Source organism: Pipistrellus hanaki (genome assembly GCF_964339955.1).
Source record: "Pipistrellus hanaki genome assembly, chromosome: 18".
Lineage (NCBI taxonomy): Eukaryota > Metazoa > Chordata > Mammalia > Chiroptera > Vespertilionidae > Pipistrellus > Pipistrellus hanaki.
In genome coordinates, this window is record NC_140520.1 from 15,452,193 (window position 1) to 15,468,008 (window position 15,816).

The 15,816-nt window shown below is 39.1% G+C and overlaps 2 protein-coding genes across 2 annotated transcripts in view; one reads left to right on the forward strand and one right to left on the reverse strand.

The window, feature by feature from the left end:
• MROH9 (maestro heat like repeat family member 9) overlaps positions 1 to 11,084 on the forward strand; it is a 94,924-nt gene extending 83,840 nt beyond the window's left edge. The window contains exons 16-22 of the mRNA XM_084866478.1: positions 155 to 292; positions 2,158 to 2,334; positions 3,948 to 4,100; positions 4,184 to 4,297; positions 4,884 to 4,986; positions 8,345 to 8,407; positions 10,387 to 11,084. Coding sequence (XP_084722604.1) covers positions 155 to 292; positions 2,158 to 2,334; positions 3,948 to 4,100; positions 4,184 to 4,297; positions 4,884 to 4,986; positions 8,345 to 8,407; positions 10,387 to 10,625 — 987 coding nt within the window. The 3' untranslated portion in view covers positions 10,626 to 11,084. The remainder of the gene's footprint in view (positions 1 to 154; positions 293 to 2,157; positions 2,335 to 3,947; positions 4,101 to 4,183; positions 4,298 to 4,883; positions 4,987 to 8,344; positions 8,408 to 10,386) is intronic.
• LOC311613004 (histone-lysine N-methyltransferase SETMAR-like) overlaps positions 1 to 15,816 on the reverse strand; it is a gene marked incomplete at its 3' end in the record, with an annotated part of 161,999 nt that overhangs the window by 44,594 nt on the left and 101,589 nt on the right. The gene's annotated exons all lie outside the window — the stretch shown is intronic.

The window sequence follows — 15,816 nt, forward strand, 5'->3', positions numbered from 1 at the left end:
GGGTGATGCACCACAGGAATATGTATAAGTATTCGGAGTTTGAGTGTGACTTGTGTTCCAGTGTCACTGAAAATGCCTTGATTTTTATGCCTGAAACTAAAATTGCGCATTGGCCTTTACTCTTCTTAGGAAAGTAATAGCTGTTTTCTTTCAGCTTCTAAACAGATTCTTCAGGGACCCATTCCCAGAAGAATTTCTGGTCCTCTTCAGGAACTGGGTCAATGACTCCAATCCCGCAGTTAGCAAACTGAGCCTGCAGAAAATAGCCTCCATGGCGCCAGTGATAAACCAGGTATGTGTGTGTGTGATTTGTGTCCCCAGCACCACCCAGATCACAGTCTGAGACTTAATATTGCTCAATATCCGTACTGATGCTTTATCACTAAGGGATCTGGGTTGACTGGAAAGAATGTGGTAAGTCAATTTAGTGGCTTTATCACCTAATTCGTATTTTCCCCAGAAAATCATTCATAGCACTCAGAATTTAGCAGCATCACTCCACCTGAACACTCTTCTTACACTCTAAATTAAGCCACACATGTTAACTTCCTTTCCAACATATACATGTGCATGCATGTTAATCATCATCTCCCAGCACTCCCTCAAGCTTTTCCTTCCAATGATGATAACACTTTCCTCCGTCACCTATACATGGTCACATTTTTCTTTTTCAATGGCCAGTTCTAGTCCAGTTCCATTGACTGTTCTGATCTTTAGCAGCCTCAAATCTCTGAGCCACACCAGCTATGTGCACTTGCTTATATAATATTTTATATCTGTGCTTCTCCACATATAATTCTGAACCAGTAGCATCAGCATGTCCTAGAAACTTTAAAAAAAAAAATGCAACGTGGGGGTTGGAGTGGTCAGGAAGGAGTCAATGGGGGAAAAAGGGAGGCATATGTAATATTTTAAATAATAATTTTTAAAAAGAAATGCAATGTGTCAGGTGCTGGGTCAGGCCTATGGAATCAGAAATACTGGGGTTGGACCCCACCCATTTGTGTTTTCAAAAGTCCTCCAGGTGATTCTGACACTGCCCTATATTATTGCTGCTGAGTCATATCACTACATCTTACCTTCCAGGAAGTTTGAACCTAAGTGTACCCCTATTGTAATTCCTTGTAAATTTCAAGGTACTTTGCACAGTGCTGAGCGCATAGCTATTCTATAAATCACTGATGGTTTAATAATATATTTAATAACAAATCCTTGTTTGTCTATTAAACATAATCTCTGAAAACTTAAGCCAGTCAAGAGGGCAACAATTTTGCATTTAAAGTGAAATTAGCCAAGGTCTATTTGCTTTAAATAAGTCATACAAATCAATGTACATTCTTTTAATGAACAGAAAGTTAGTTATTGCCTTGTCTAGCACTCTTCTTGGTGTTATGAACACATGAGGGGAAATTCGGTGTCAAGGTTATTTAGGAGAGTGAAATTACTGGACTGAGGTTTCATACACTATCTATTGGTAAAGACTCAACTTTCCTGCCATACACAGCAGCCTTTGGCTATCATTTTGGCAAATAGTATTTATTTCTTTTACTTTTCTTTCCAGCCTTTCTTTTTCTCCTTTGGTGTCTCCTGTTCATGTTTTATCTTGCCTTAAATTCTGATTGTTTCTGATCTTCAACTGACTCCCATGACCTAGCACAGGACCTCAGTGGTTCTCGTGTCCAAACAAGGCATCATCACCTAGCTTAGAGGGCATGCTGCCAGTAGCATGTTGGTAAATGTTTAACAATCAGCTCAATGGAAATAAGACCAATTTCCCTAGTTTAAATACTCCCACCATGACTGACTTCAAGCTATCAAAGAAACATCATTAAACACAGAGTTGGGAATAGGTGCATCATAGTACATCATACAGATATAATACATGTAAATAACATCAAGGGCATATAAGAGTAAAATATAGTAAAATAAATAGGAAATAATGTTTTGAGTATTTATTGCCATTGTTTTTGTTTCTAAATTTAATTTTTAGTAGTGATTTCTAATGATCAGCTCACAAAAATTTTGACCACTGACTCCTGTGAGCCAGCTCCAGCATATCGCCACATGCTGCCCAAATGTAGACATGTGCATACCAAATGCTAGCTCAAGCCTCCTTCTGCTTCCCAAATCCCACTATTTTTCTCCTTTCATATGTAGATAGAAAGTGTCTGCAGCCTAGTGTTATCCATCCTGGATGCCTTCTTTTCTAAAGACAATACTGTTGTAATTCGGGCCTTATTTACCCTTCGGAGACTTTTAAACAAGCTGGACAAGGTGATCTACTCGTCTTTGTGTACCAGAATTGCTACCAGCTACTGCCCTCTGATGGATCATGTGAGTTACACAGTAAGATGTGTGAGATCATTAGGTTTTATAGTTCAGCTGAAGTCCCAGCTGAGGCAATGATGTTATATCCCAGAATAAGTCAACAGAAGCTAGTCATTTTGTGCCAAGCCAACATTTCTTTTTGAGATAACAATATTAGTTAGGTAAGTTATTAGTTAGGTATATAATTTTTTGTAATTATACTATGAAAACCTGGAAAAGTCTACCCATAAAAAGGGAGAATTAAAGAATAGCCTTTGTCTTTGGATGAAAAAGAAATTGTAGCTAAGTGGTTATATATTGGTTAACCCTGGACCTGGATTTCCTGGGTTCAAATCCTGCTCTGTCTCTTACTAGCTGTGAAATCTGAAGCAGGTGACTCAGTCTCAGTGTTTCAGGGTCCCAATTGTAAAAGAGAGTGTAGTAGGTGTCTTATGGGAATTAGAATGCCCTAAATGGATTTCTTATCATCAAATAAAACTTTTAGTTAAAAAGTACCTCATCAAAAAGTTATATATTTTTTGAAAATCCTCATTTTGTATGTTAAATGTGTTCCAGACAAGTTGGATGACAGAAATTTATTTTAATAAGCCAGAACACTTTGGTATGTCATGAGGAAATTTATTTTTCAATTTATCTTTATTACTGAATGGAATCTATTTATTTTTAAAGGTTTTTGGAATGATTTATTTGTGAACCAAATAATTATTTCACAGTAATTTATCTTACCAAAATTTAAATTCTTAATTACTCAGATTTCCAGTTTTATGCCACTGTGATCTGAGAAGATGCTTGATATGATTTCTATCTTCTTGAATTTGAAGAGACTTTGCCTATGTTCCAATATATAATCTATCTTTGAAAATGACCCATGTGCACTTGAGAAGAATGTATATTCTGTGGCTTTGGGGTGAAATATTCTGAAGATGTCAATTAATTCCAACTGGTCTAATGAGTCATTTAAGATTGATGTTTCTTTGTTGATTTTTTGTTTAGATGATTTGTCCAATGGGGTATTAAAGTCTCCTATTATGATTGCATTGCTGTGAATCTCTCCCTTGATATCCTTCAGGTGTTTTTTTATGTATTTGGGAGCTCCTGTATTGGTTGCATATATGTTTACCAGTTATTTCTCTTGTTGGATTGCTCCCTTTAGTATTATGAAGTGGCCTTCCTTATATCTTGTTATGTCCTTCACTTTGAGATCTAATTTGTCAGATATAAGCATTGCTACTCCAGATTTCTTTTCATTTCCATTTGCCTAGAAAATCTTTTTCCATCCCTTTGCCCTCAGTCTGTGTGTGTCTTTTTCTCTGAGGTGAGTTTCTTGTAGACAACAGATATATGGGTCTTGTTTTCTTATCCAATCCATTACCCTATGTTTAACCTATATGGGATAAAAAATGGGGTTTCAACAAGTACCAGGGCATTTCAAAGCTCTTTCCTACTTATAATGATTTCATATAGGTATGTGTACATATATATACATATGTAAAATACATACTTATGTAGTATATATACATATACATGTATAAATAGATATAAATGTATATGTCACACTGTTTAAAGAAAGAAGCTCTAGAAATATCCTCAGATGCATCTTTTCTGTGCACAAATCACAGAATGATGCAGGCATTCGGAGCCTGGCCATCCGGCACTTTGGTGAACTGCTTGAAGACATGAGCCAGTACACATGGATGTTGAATGCCGTGGTTCTTGAATCCCTGGTGCCTTTGATCCTGTTTCTGGAGGATATAGAGACAAGAGTCGTGATGGTAAGTCCTGCCACCTTGTCCTTAGTTCTGCAGAGATGGGCCTTGAACAAAGAGATGCTCATTGACCGCTTCCTACTTCACAGGCATGTAAACATACACTGACAATCTGTGCCTTCCAATTAAAATGGTCAAAATTTCCACGGTCCATTGAGCATTACAGATTTGAGCTGGTGGTGCTCAACGTCTGCAACAATATCGTAAGTGGCCCTTTGGTGTTTCCTACCACACATTATAGAAAGAACATGAAAGAATCTTCAAAATAATGGAAATGTGTTGGGGACAAGGGTGAATCTTGGAGAAGGAAGGCGAAAAAAATGGCTGGTAACAGCTAGGTCTTATGTCCAGAGAAAATTAACATTTTCCCCTTCCTCTTTCTCAACTCTGATGCTCTTTAGTCCTTGTTCCTCCAACCCAGCTACATGGATCTTTGGGTGGGTATAAAGGTAGGAACATCTTTTCAGATCACCAAAAAAAAAGTAGAAATATCTTGTCACTGCCTAATGAGCTGGTTTCCTGATACCAGCATGAACTGCAGTGACAGATGGAAGCATGCTAACCAAAGGCTGGAAACACTGGGGTTGAAGGCGGGGTAGGGGTTGAGAATCATATAATAGCTGAATGATATCTGCAAACAGAAAGGTTCATACATAAAATCTCAGGTTTTAAACTGGACCTTATTCGATATAAGCAATTAGGTTATTTTCTCTGGAAGCCTCTCTGAAAGGGAACAAATGTACTTTTTCAACAACTGAGAGTGATTCCCTCCCCCTTTTTTATTCTCAGTTTATTTCTCATGGGAGCTACATTACAGATTTGCTATCTGATAGCTTAGGATTCCTGAGGAGCTCCCGAGCATACCTGAGGAGAGCAGCCGTTATTTTAATAGGTAAATAAAATTCAATTCTCATTTCCTCATTTGTCTTAAGAGATATAGCTAGAAGTCTTCCTTGAAAAAAATTTTTTTGCTTGTGATGGATAGGACCCATCATGATGGTGTCTATGATGAATAGAGGTCAATATGTATGAATAGCATAAAGTTATATTTTATACTAGACAGTGAGTATAGCTGTGTAATTAAATTACTATATGAAGTGTATTCAAGAAGGATGATTTCAAAATTTAACAGATGGCATGCCACTGCTCATTAATCCCCTTCACTGCTTAAAAATCACTACCCAAGGAATAAGATTAATATCTAAAAATACAAGCACCATTTTTAAGAAAACTTGGGCATCACCGAAACCAGTTTGGCTCAGTGGATAGAGCATTGGTCTGTGGACTGAAAGGTCCTAGGTTCGATTCTGATCAAGGTCATATACATTGGTTGCAGGCACATCCCCAATGTGGTGTGTGCAGGAGGCAGCTGGTCAATGTTTCTAGCTCTCTATCCCTCTCCCTTCCTCTCTGTAAAAAAATCAATAACATATATTTTTTAAAAAAAGAAAAATTGGGCATCAATAACCATACTCTATCAGAAGAGGAAGAGCTATCAAAGTATATATATTAAAAAAAAAAAAAAAAGGTAGGGTTGGGGGCAGTACAGGAAGATTCTAAGAGAAGATAACGAAAGCTTTCAATCTTGGACAAACCTGACCAAAGAGGTTTTTCCCCAATAGATTCTCACCATGGGGATCCAAATTGACAATGCTTTATTTGGAATGACACGAAGTGAGTTCCTAACTTGGTAATAGGATTTTCACTTAACCCTACTTGATACCAAGGAGTAGCAGGACAATGAGGAATCAGAAAATGCACAGTTACATTGTTGTTGTAGAAAAGAGACCAACAGTTAACATTAAAGACAAACTGAATAATTATGGCCAGCTACTAGAGCTCATGATCTGTGCTAGTGAGAGAGGAGGAAAGGCACACACACACACACACACACACACACACACAACCTGGTGTCACAAGAACTTAATTTCAAACCAAAAAGAATTCCTTCTATTCTGAATTTTACCCTGGCATTTTCCTCTGTATATAACTATTGCAAGATCAAAAAATAATTAATTTTTAAAAAAAGAAATGGCATTATTTTTCTACAGAGGTATTTCCAGGTAGGAAGGAGAGGGAAGGAGAGGAAAGAAAGATGAGAAGCAAATTTTATAAAATGTTTCTACAGAGCAGATGAAAATCATGATAAAAATCTACATGCCCAGCTGGTATGGCTCAGTGGTTAAGTATCAACCTATGAACCAGGAAGTCACAGTTCGATTCTGGGGCATGGCACATGCCTGCGTTGTGGGCTCAATTACCAGTAGAAAGCATTTAGGAGGCAGCATTTAGGAGGAGAATGATGATTCTCTCTCATCACTGATGTTTCTATCTCTCTCTTTCCATCTCCCTTCCTCTCTGAAATCAATAAAAATATGCATTTTTTAATTTCTTCAAGATACTCTTGAAGAAAAAATGTGGGCTACTAGTCCCACCAAATATAAAGATTTATTATAAAGTTACAGAATTGTAGATAATTTGTTACTCATGGATAGAACACTGAAACAGATGGGAAGCCTAGAAACAGATCCATACATATACAGAGACCCTGAAAAGTAGTAGGAATAGATAGTTTTTTCTCATAATTGTGCTGAGTCAATTGCACAGGTACATAAAAAAAAATCTTGGCTTGTACTGTATGACATATAATTCCAGTTGGATCTACAATCCAAAAGTGTGAAAGGTAAAATCATAAAGCTTCTAGAATTAAATACTAGAGAATATCAATATAATATTCTTGAGGCAGGCCAAAATTTCCTATCAGACCCCAAAAAAAAATTGGACTACGTAAAAATTAAAGATGCATGTTCATTAAAAAATACACACAATATAAATGTGAAAGTTTAGCCACAGGTTAAAAGAAGATACTAGTATTCCTAAGTTATTTAACAATGAAAAAAATTAGTATCTAGAATTTTTTTAAATGCCTACAAATAAGAACAATATAATCAACTATATAAAACCAGGAAAGTCTTCAACTATATAAAACCAGGAAAGAGGCTTATTTGAATGGGCATGTGACAAAAGAATATCCAAATTACCAATAAATATAAAAAACTCTTATGCATTATCACAAAAAAAGTGAAATAAAATCACAATGTTATACTACTACCAAACCCATTAGAATAACTAAAAGGAGGGGGGGAAAATGATAACAAATGTTAGAGTGTGGCGCAATGGAATTGTTCATACACTGATGTGGGGAGTAAAAATGAGTACAACTGCTTTGCACTGTTTGGCAGTAACAACTGAAGGTGGACATAGCATATCCATCAGTCAGTAAATCCTCTCCCAGCTGGATACCAAACATCAATGCATACAAATGAATACCAAAATCCATATATAAAAATGCCCATAATAATATTACTTATAATAGACCAAAATTGGAAACACACATTGACCAGCAGAATGGGTTAAAAATGCTGAGTTCTTAAGGAAGGAATATCACTAGTACATATTTCAGGCTTAGAGTGCCATATGATCTGTGTCAGTGATTTTCAACCATTGTGCTGTGAGAATTTTTAAAACATGCAATACCTAACTATTTAATAGAGGGCGCCAACCTCTTTTCTCTTAGATTGTCAAAATAAATGACAACAGCCAACACAATAGCCATTGGGTGTGAATGAATCAAAATTATTCTTTTATCAGATTGACAAAAAATATATATTTTAGTATGCTGTAGAATTTCAGTAATTAGTTTATGTGTGCTATGAGATGAAAAAGGTTGAAAATGGCTTGTCTATGTCACAAGTCTACTGGTATGGGTGAAAGCAGCCAGAGATGATATGTACACATACAAGCCCATGAGCGTGGCTCTGTTTCAAGAAAACTTCAACGGCCAACCTCTGCCATTAGCAATGCAAATAAATGAACTATTGCCCCATTAGAGAACATGGATGAATCTCAAATAATGTTGAACAAGAAAAGATAGACCCAAAAGAAGGTAGGAGCAGATTGGGAAAGAGCATAAGGAAGGCTTCTGAGATGCTAGGCATGTTCCATTTAGGTGGTAGCTAAAAATCTTCACTTTGTGGTCAATCATTGACCTGTGCAATTAGTTTGTGTGCATGTTTACAAACATACATATTTTTCAATAAAGAGTCTTGTTGATAAGTATGTGAGAGCACTAAAAGAGGACCCAAGGATAATCTAGAGATGTTTTGCTTTGAAGAAGGCAATGATAATAGCTAGATAACATCAGAGAATGTATTTTCATAATGTGTTTTGGGGTTTTATTTTGTGTATAGGATACTTGGCAATATCGGGTAGACATTTACTGCTCAAAGATGATATTGAAGTCATTATGAAGGGTAAGTGTTGAAGGTATGAAATCTTCATGCACAGGTCTAAATACATTCACTATTTGTGATTCTAGTCACTTGAGTTCTCTAAAGAGGCCGGGGATGGGAGGAGGGTAGTGGTAAGGGGGGAATCAAAGGAAGAACTGGGTTAAGGGGCATCCCTTTCCCCATTCTCATTCTCTCTCTCTCTCTCTCTCTCTCTCTCTCATCCTCTCTTTCTCTCTCATCCTCTCCCTCTTTCTCTCTCATCCTCTCCCTCCTTCTCTCTCATCCTCTCCCTCTCTCTCTCTCTCTCTCTCTCTCTCTCTCTCTCTCTCTCTCTCTCTCTCTCTCAACTTATCCCCCTAGAGTTCTTAGGAATAACAGAGAATTGAAAACTGATTCACTCATTCATCCAACAAATATTTTCCCAGCTCTATTTTGGAGTTACAGCAGCAAACAAAACCAAGACCTACCCTCAGAGGATTCAATTTTAAAAGAGCAATGTATACCTGCACCTTTAAGAGAAACTTAAAGAAGGGTATTATTTATTCTATCAAACTGTTGGGATCTTTGGCATCTCTTTCTCTCTCTCTCAGCCTCTATTTCCCAAACTGAGATCAGAATAACAAACAAGGTAGAACAGTTTCAAATTTACAGCAAAATTGAGTGAAATATATAGAATTTTCCCTTATATCTCCTGCACCCACACATGTGCAGCCACACCATTATCAGAATCCTCCACCACATGGTATATTTGTTATAACTGATGAACCTACATTGACACATCATTGTCTTCCTTCCTTTTTCATTCATTCATGTATTCACTCATTTATTCACTACATTATTTCTTGACTGCCTGGTAAATTCTCTATATCTCTTCAAACCTTTTTGTTCTTTCTCTCTTTCTCCTACACTTTTTCCTCTCTTTTTTTCCTAAATATGTCCTTCCCCCCTCCGTTTATTTTTTTAATAATTTAAAATATTTTTTATTGATTTCAGAGAGTAAGGGAGGAGAGAAATATAGAAACATCAATGCTGAGAGAGAATCATTCATCAGCTGCCTCCTACACACCCCCCACTAGAGATCAAACCTGCAACCTGAGCATGTGCTCTGACCAGGAAGCAAACCACGACCCCCTGGTTCATAGGTTGACACTCAACCCCTGATCCATACAGGCGGGGCTCCCCTATTTCTTTTTAAGAAAGAAAGAAAAAACTTTCCACAAACCCAGGACCTGAAAATAATGATATTAGCCTATCATCTATAATAAAAAGCATAATATGCTCATTAGACCTAACATCCTTCTGGACGACCTCCCAGACGAAGCTGGGGCTGCAGGGAAGCCCAGGCCTGGCAGCTGGAGGGAAGCCCAGGCCTGGCAGCTGGAGGGAAGTCCAGGTCTGGCAGCTGGAGGGAAGCCCAGGTCCGGCTGCCAGAGGGAAGCCAGTGCCGGCAGCTGGGGGAGGAAGGCCTGCTCTTGCTAGAATTTTGTGCATCAGGCCTCTAGCTATATATATAATCCCAGACATTTAAGTTACTACATGGTTATTTTCAAAACAACCCTGCTTTATAACTTTTTTTTTTACTTATTCATATGTAACAGGGCCAGGGATGGCAGGAGGTTGGTGGTTAGTAGGGGAATCAAAGGAAGAACTGGGCCCATGACATTCCAGTTTTGAAGTAGTTCCCTATTGAAGAACATTTAGACTGAGTGCAACTTTTTTATTATGAGCTATATTGAACCGCTTCGTGAATATATGTTTATGCTGTATAGAAAAATGCTCAGCACATAATAGATACTTCATAAATGTTTAGCTAATATTTCCATTTTTCTTTTAATTATGTCTGGATAAAACTTCCTGATTGCTAGCAGTCATATTAATAAAAATTGGGGGTGGGGGAGGAGAAAATAGAGGAAGACTCTGAAAGGTGGGGCTGTGCAGAGTTAGAGCTTCTCAGACTCTGAGACAGATGCCTTGAACTAAGGGCCCTTCTGCCATTACAGCTGTCGAACGAGTGCTTGTGGATGAAGACCCTCTGGTCAGGGATTTGGCAAAAATAAGCTGTGAACTTTTTAAGGAAATAGCCCGTAAAATGACCTCCTCCGTTATTAAACAGAGCTTACGAAGATTGTTTAACTTCATCTACATCAAAAAAGTGAAGCCTCTTTATAATTATTACACGCCTTCAAGTTTCAAGGAGGTTAAAGAAACATGTATCATTGACGACAATGTGGAAGAATGAGACACTCGCCAGTGCCTTGGAGAACAATTCATGAGGGGAGTGGTTTTCCCTTTCCCTCTTGATAACCGGAGTCTATCTGTAGATGCTTTTCTGAAGGAAAAAGGGCCTAGGAGCCATTTTACTGTTCCTTCTTAATTGTCTTCCTATATAGTAATATGTTGCCTCTCTAGATCTGACAGTGATCAGAAGTCTTAATTCATCAAACTAATAAAATTGAAAAATATTACAAGCAAATGTTTGATGAGAAGCTCTTGGAACTTAATTCAACCAATAAGCATCTATGGAAAACCTTCCAAGGGCCAGACACTGTGCTAGGCAGTGGGGATCCTAGAAGGGTCCCATTTCAGGAAGGTCATAGTCTAGTGATACTCAGTCTGGCTTATTTCCATCCTTCTGGGATGAATGTTGGCATAAGTGATATTTACAAAGATTACTTATGGAACTTGCAAAGGAAGAGGAAAGGGGCAGGGAAATGTATGACAGGTAGAGACATTGAATGGTTGTGGGGGAATAGCAAGAATAGCTGTGGGGGAAGCTGGAGAGTTTATTGTTGATACAGGTGGGTAAGGTGGGAACTAAATTTATCAGGTTGACCACTTCATAAACTATATAAATGTCTAATCACTGGATGGTGCACCTGAAACTGTGATTAAAAAAGAAAAAAAAATGTTTTTAAATGGGAGAGCCGAGACCCACAGAGAACATTATGCTGTGCTAATGGCTTTAAACTTTTTGAAGTGAAAACTAGATTGTCAATCATACTTGTTTCCTATTGCCACCAGGATCCAGTGTAATATGTTGACCTACTGTGTAAGAAAGCTGATATACAAATGCTGATCTTCATGACTAAAGTGAACTTGCTTGACTAACAGGCCCAGGGTCATTTACACTCCTCCACTCCTGTATTCCCACCCAGAATAAACCACTCCAGCTACAGGAAACTACTCTGTGAGGTGAAAAACACCTTTCCTCTGTCAATTCCCGTGTTGTAGCTTTGTAATGTGTCAACATGGAGCTCATGCATATTCTCATTTCTCTGTGGAATCCCTCGCAGAGCCCCACCTTTCCATGGGGCCTCCATCAACTTCTTTCTCTGATTTTTGAGTCAGGTGGGTTTAGCTCTGCTGATAAAGGAGACCAGTGTCTTCTATTTAACACCCATATCATCATCCTCATCAATGTTGGAAGCAGAGATAGACTGACATAGTCCCAAGCTTATGGTTCCACCTTGCCCTTGCTCTCCCAGTTGACACCATCCTCTCTTCCTGTCCTGTCCCAACTTTCTGCCCTGTGGGCTTCAAGCTCCAGCACCAGATATGAAGACGGCTGCTTTGTAGAGACCACACTTAAGGTGTGCCCACAATTGCTTATGGTCAAATCCCTGGTTCTGCTTCTCTAATTTAATCCCAACAGACAGATCTGAGATATATTTTCCAGGCCCCTTCAATTAAGTACTTGGGTGTGGCTCTTGTGTTTGTTTCCCTTTAACACTTGTAACCATGTTCCTGACTAATTGTATGATTTACAGTTTGTTCTCTGAATAAGCCCATCTCTATGTCTATATTTATCATTATCATCTTACTTAAAATCCAAGCATCTTCAAAACCTATCTTAAATCTAAATTCTTTCCTCCTGCATCAGACTTTGAACTTGTTCCCCTGAAGCAGGCTGAGGTCTGTCTGGTTATGAATCTAATGGCCACAAAGGGTGGGTTGGGATAGATCTTGGGAATAACCATCCTTTTGCAAAGCAAGAGCTCTGGGCGAGGTTATTACAGAACCTTTAGCATCCCTCAGTCATGGTAGGTGGGTTGCCTTCACTGTAAGAGGGCCTCTGAGTGGCTCAAGGATTCAAGAGTCTCAACTTCATTGAAAGGCTTGATGAAGCTGAGGATGCAGTCTACATTATAGTACTAAAACATGCAAAAGTAAAATTTGTTCTGATTTTCAGAGAGATTCGCTCTGAAGCTACAAGAAATAAAAGCTTTTAGGTCCATAACAGGAGCTCTCCGGCTTCCTGACTGTGAATTGTACTGAGTGTCTAAAAATTTGAGTTTGTCCTTTTCTTTCCTAAGTGCTTAGTGTGCTCAGGAGTAATCATCCCTCCCATTGACGTTGTGTTGTGGACATCATTATCGCCACACCGGTAAGTGCCCCAGCCACTGGGTCCTCCAAGGCCCTTGCTTCAGTAGATACTTCCTCAAAATCAAACATAGGTAATAATGTGGTTAATATGCCATGGCTTATTGCTTCCTGATTCATTACTGTCAAAGAATTCAGCACTACGTTCAAGTCAAAGGACATGACCGAACCGACTCCCAAATTTCTTTTGAGTGTTATTCCTGTGGACCCTTTCTTGCACCAATTTCTGCATCAGTCAATGTCTAATCAGGAACTTGAAACTTCAGATCATGCTCCCTCATGGCACAGGCCTCTGAAAATATGGCAAGCCCTGTCAGTGCGGCTAAGTGAATTGAGCATATCCCATGTACTAAGAGGTCACTGGTTCAATTCCCGGTCAGGACACATGCCCAGGTTGCCAGCTCAATACCCAATAGGGGGTATTCAGAAGGCAGCCAACTGATGATTCCATCTTATTGATATTTCTATCTGTCCCTCTCCCTTCCTTTCTCTCTAAAAGCAATAAAAATATTTTAATTTTTTAAAATTGTTGGCAAGATATCAAAGACACTAAAAGACCAGAAGGGAACACAAAATATCAGACGTGGTAACTATAGAAGGAACTACCACCTCCAGACAGAGCTGAAGAAAAAAAGGAAAGAAACTGGGATTATTGAACCTGAAAAGCTTAGAGAGTTAGAGAAGAGCTGGGACCTCCCCTCTGAGGACATAGATAGTGGTCCTACGATGTTGAAACCACTGTAAACTGGAACTACTTATGGACCAACATGGCTGCCTGCATGAAGACATTTGCTGCAGCAATACTGAAAGAAACAGGAAGGATCAAGCACCTTCTTTTCCCAGCTTCTGAATGGCTTTTCAGAGTCCCAGGCCCAGCATCAGAAAGCATAGCATAAAAGAATGGGTTTGAGGGGGAGAGAAAATAATAATCAACCAGCATTTTTAAACTCATCTAAATGCCACTCCCTCCATAAAGGCTTTCTTAATTTTATCCCAGGATAAATATGGGCCCTGTTTCCTTTGACTCAGTGTAACTTGGTTTCCTTTGGTGTCTCTTGGATTTTGGCCTCTATTAGAGTTATGCCTGTACTTTTCTTAATCTGTCCCATGTCCACTGTCACCCTCCTCTGTATACAGTCACATACCTCACTTATTTCCACAACTCCTGCCACTTCTCAATACTCTGTCATTGAATTTACTCACTGCTGACTCCCCAGTGCCTACAATTGTACCTGGCACATAATAAGTATATATCTATATATATATATAAAAGCCTAAGAAATTAGAACGATTGACCAACAAGTCACTATGATACATACTGACCACCAGGGAGCAGACATTCAATGCAGGAGCTGCCCCCTGGTGGTCAGTGTGCTCCATAGCCAACCTTCCATGGCCCCTCCCCCAGCCGGCATCTCTCTCCTCCCTCCCCGCACCCCCATAAGCTTTGATCACCGGCCAGACTGAGGGAACCCACTGTGCAGGAAAATCATGCACCGGGCCTCTAGTTTTATAATAAATGGCTAAATGAGTTAGTGAAGGAATTTAACTGAACTGAATATCAATCTTGGGACATTAGGCCTGGGAGATACCAAGGATTTTTGAATATGGGAATGCCTTGGTTAAAGGGCATGCCATTTGAGGAAACAAAATAAAATGTCTTCTTTGTGAAGTAACTGACCTAATTTCAAACTCCAGAAGCTTCTCACCTTCTCCCCTCTTCTCCCCCTAACTATGTCAGAAGAAAGATGTGTGCCAAAATCCCATGGGCTTAAGTGGATCCACACCCTGAGGCTAGTTTCACATAACGCAATGAATGTAGAGAATGTGTTTTGCAACCTGTACTACTGAAAACAAATGTATTTGGCATAGACTTGCCTGAAGAGATAAACATAGCATGTTATATTCAAAACAAAGGAAGAATGACTCTGAGCATTCCTCTGGACAAAGTCAGTCCCAAATCCCAGGGTACCAAAGAGCTTGCAATCCCCTGGCATAGGAATTAATCACTCTTCTGTGTTACTTATAAGAAAACACTTAGAAAGGGAACATTGAGTTTTGTCAACATTTACTTATAGAGTTCCTGCTGAATACTCAACTCTTTATTGGATGTACCAAAGAGCTTGCAATCCCCTGGCATATGAATTAATCACTGTTCTATGTTACTTATAAGAAAACTCTTAGAAAGGGAACATTGAGTTTTGTCAACATTTACTTATAGAGTTCCTGCTGAATACTCAACTCTTTATTGGATGTTGGGGAGGGTTAAAGTAAAAGTATACATATTGGTCTCTGAGCCAACCACTCTGGAAGTCTACAATGTCCAGTAGTATGGAGCATAGTGCTCAATCTATGGGGACTCAGCAGTAACATATGCAGGTGTGAGGGAACCTTCCTGAGGAGAGTGACATGTAGTAAGGGTCTTGAAGCATGCACAGGACTTATACAGAAATAATATACGTGGAAAAGTCCTCCACCCCCAATTTCAGAGGCATGTGCCAGGAGGAAGCATGATCCCAGTCAGAGATGAGAAGAAATACGGTGTGTGTGTGTGTGTGTGTGTGTGTGTGTGTGTGTGTGTGTGTGATGGGCATAAAGGTACCACACATCCTGCAGACAGGGCACATGTGAGAATTGGTGATATCAGTAAAATGAAGCCGAGTTGAATGCCAGTGGCAAGCCACTTCAACCCCTTAAGAAGAGCACAACATAGTAGGTGGTTTAGGAAGAATAACTTCCAAAAGCATCTGAGGCCCCAGCTCCAGAAAGGAATAGGATCCATTTTGACCCTTCTGCTTTCTGGATTGAACAGCGTGCCCTCCTCTTGGCTACCTGGACAGGTCACTACAAGGACAGGAAAGGGAAGGCTAAGTTGTCTTGGTCTCCCTTCCTCTCTCCCTGGAATAAGACAGAACCAAGCAGGCATGAGCTCAGGCAAAGAAACATATCTGTAATGACAGCAGGCCTGGAGAGGTGGTGGAATGAAGCTCGGGGTCTAGAAATCACAATAAACCTATAGATGTTTAAAACAAATTGTGCAACCACCTCAT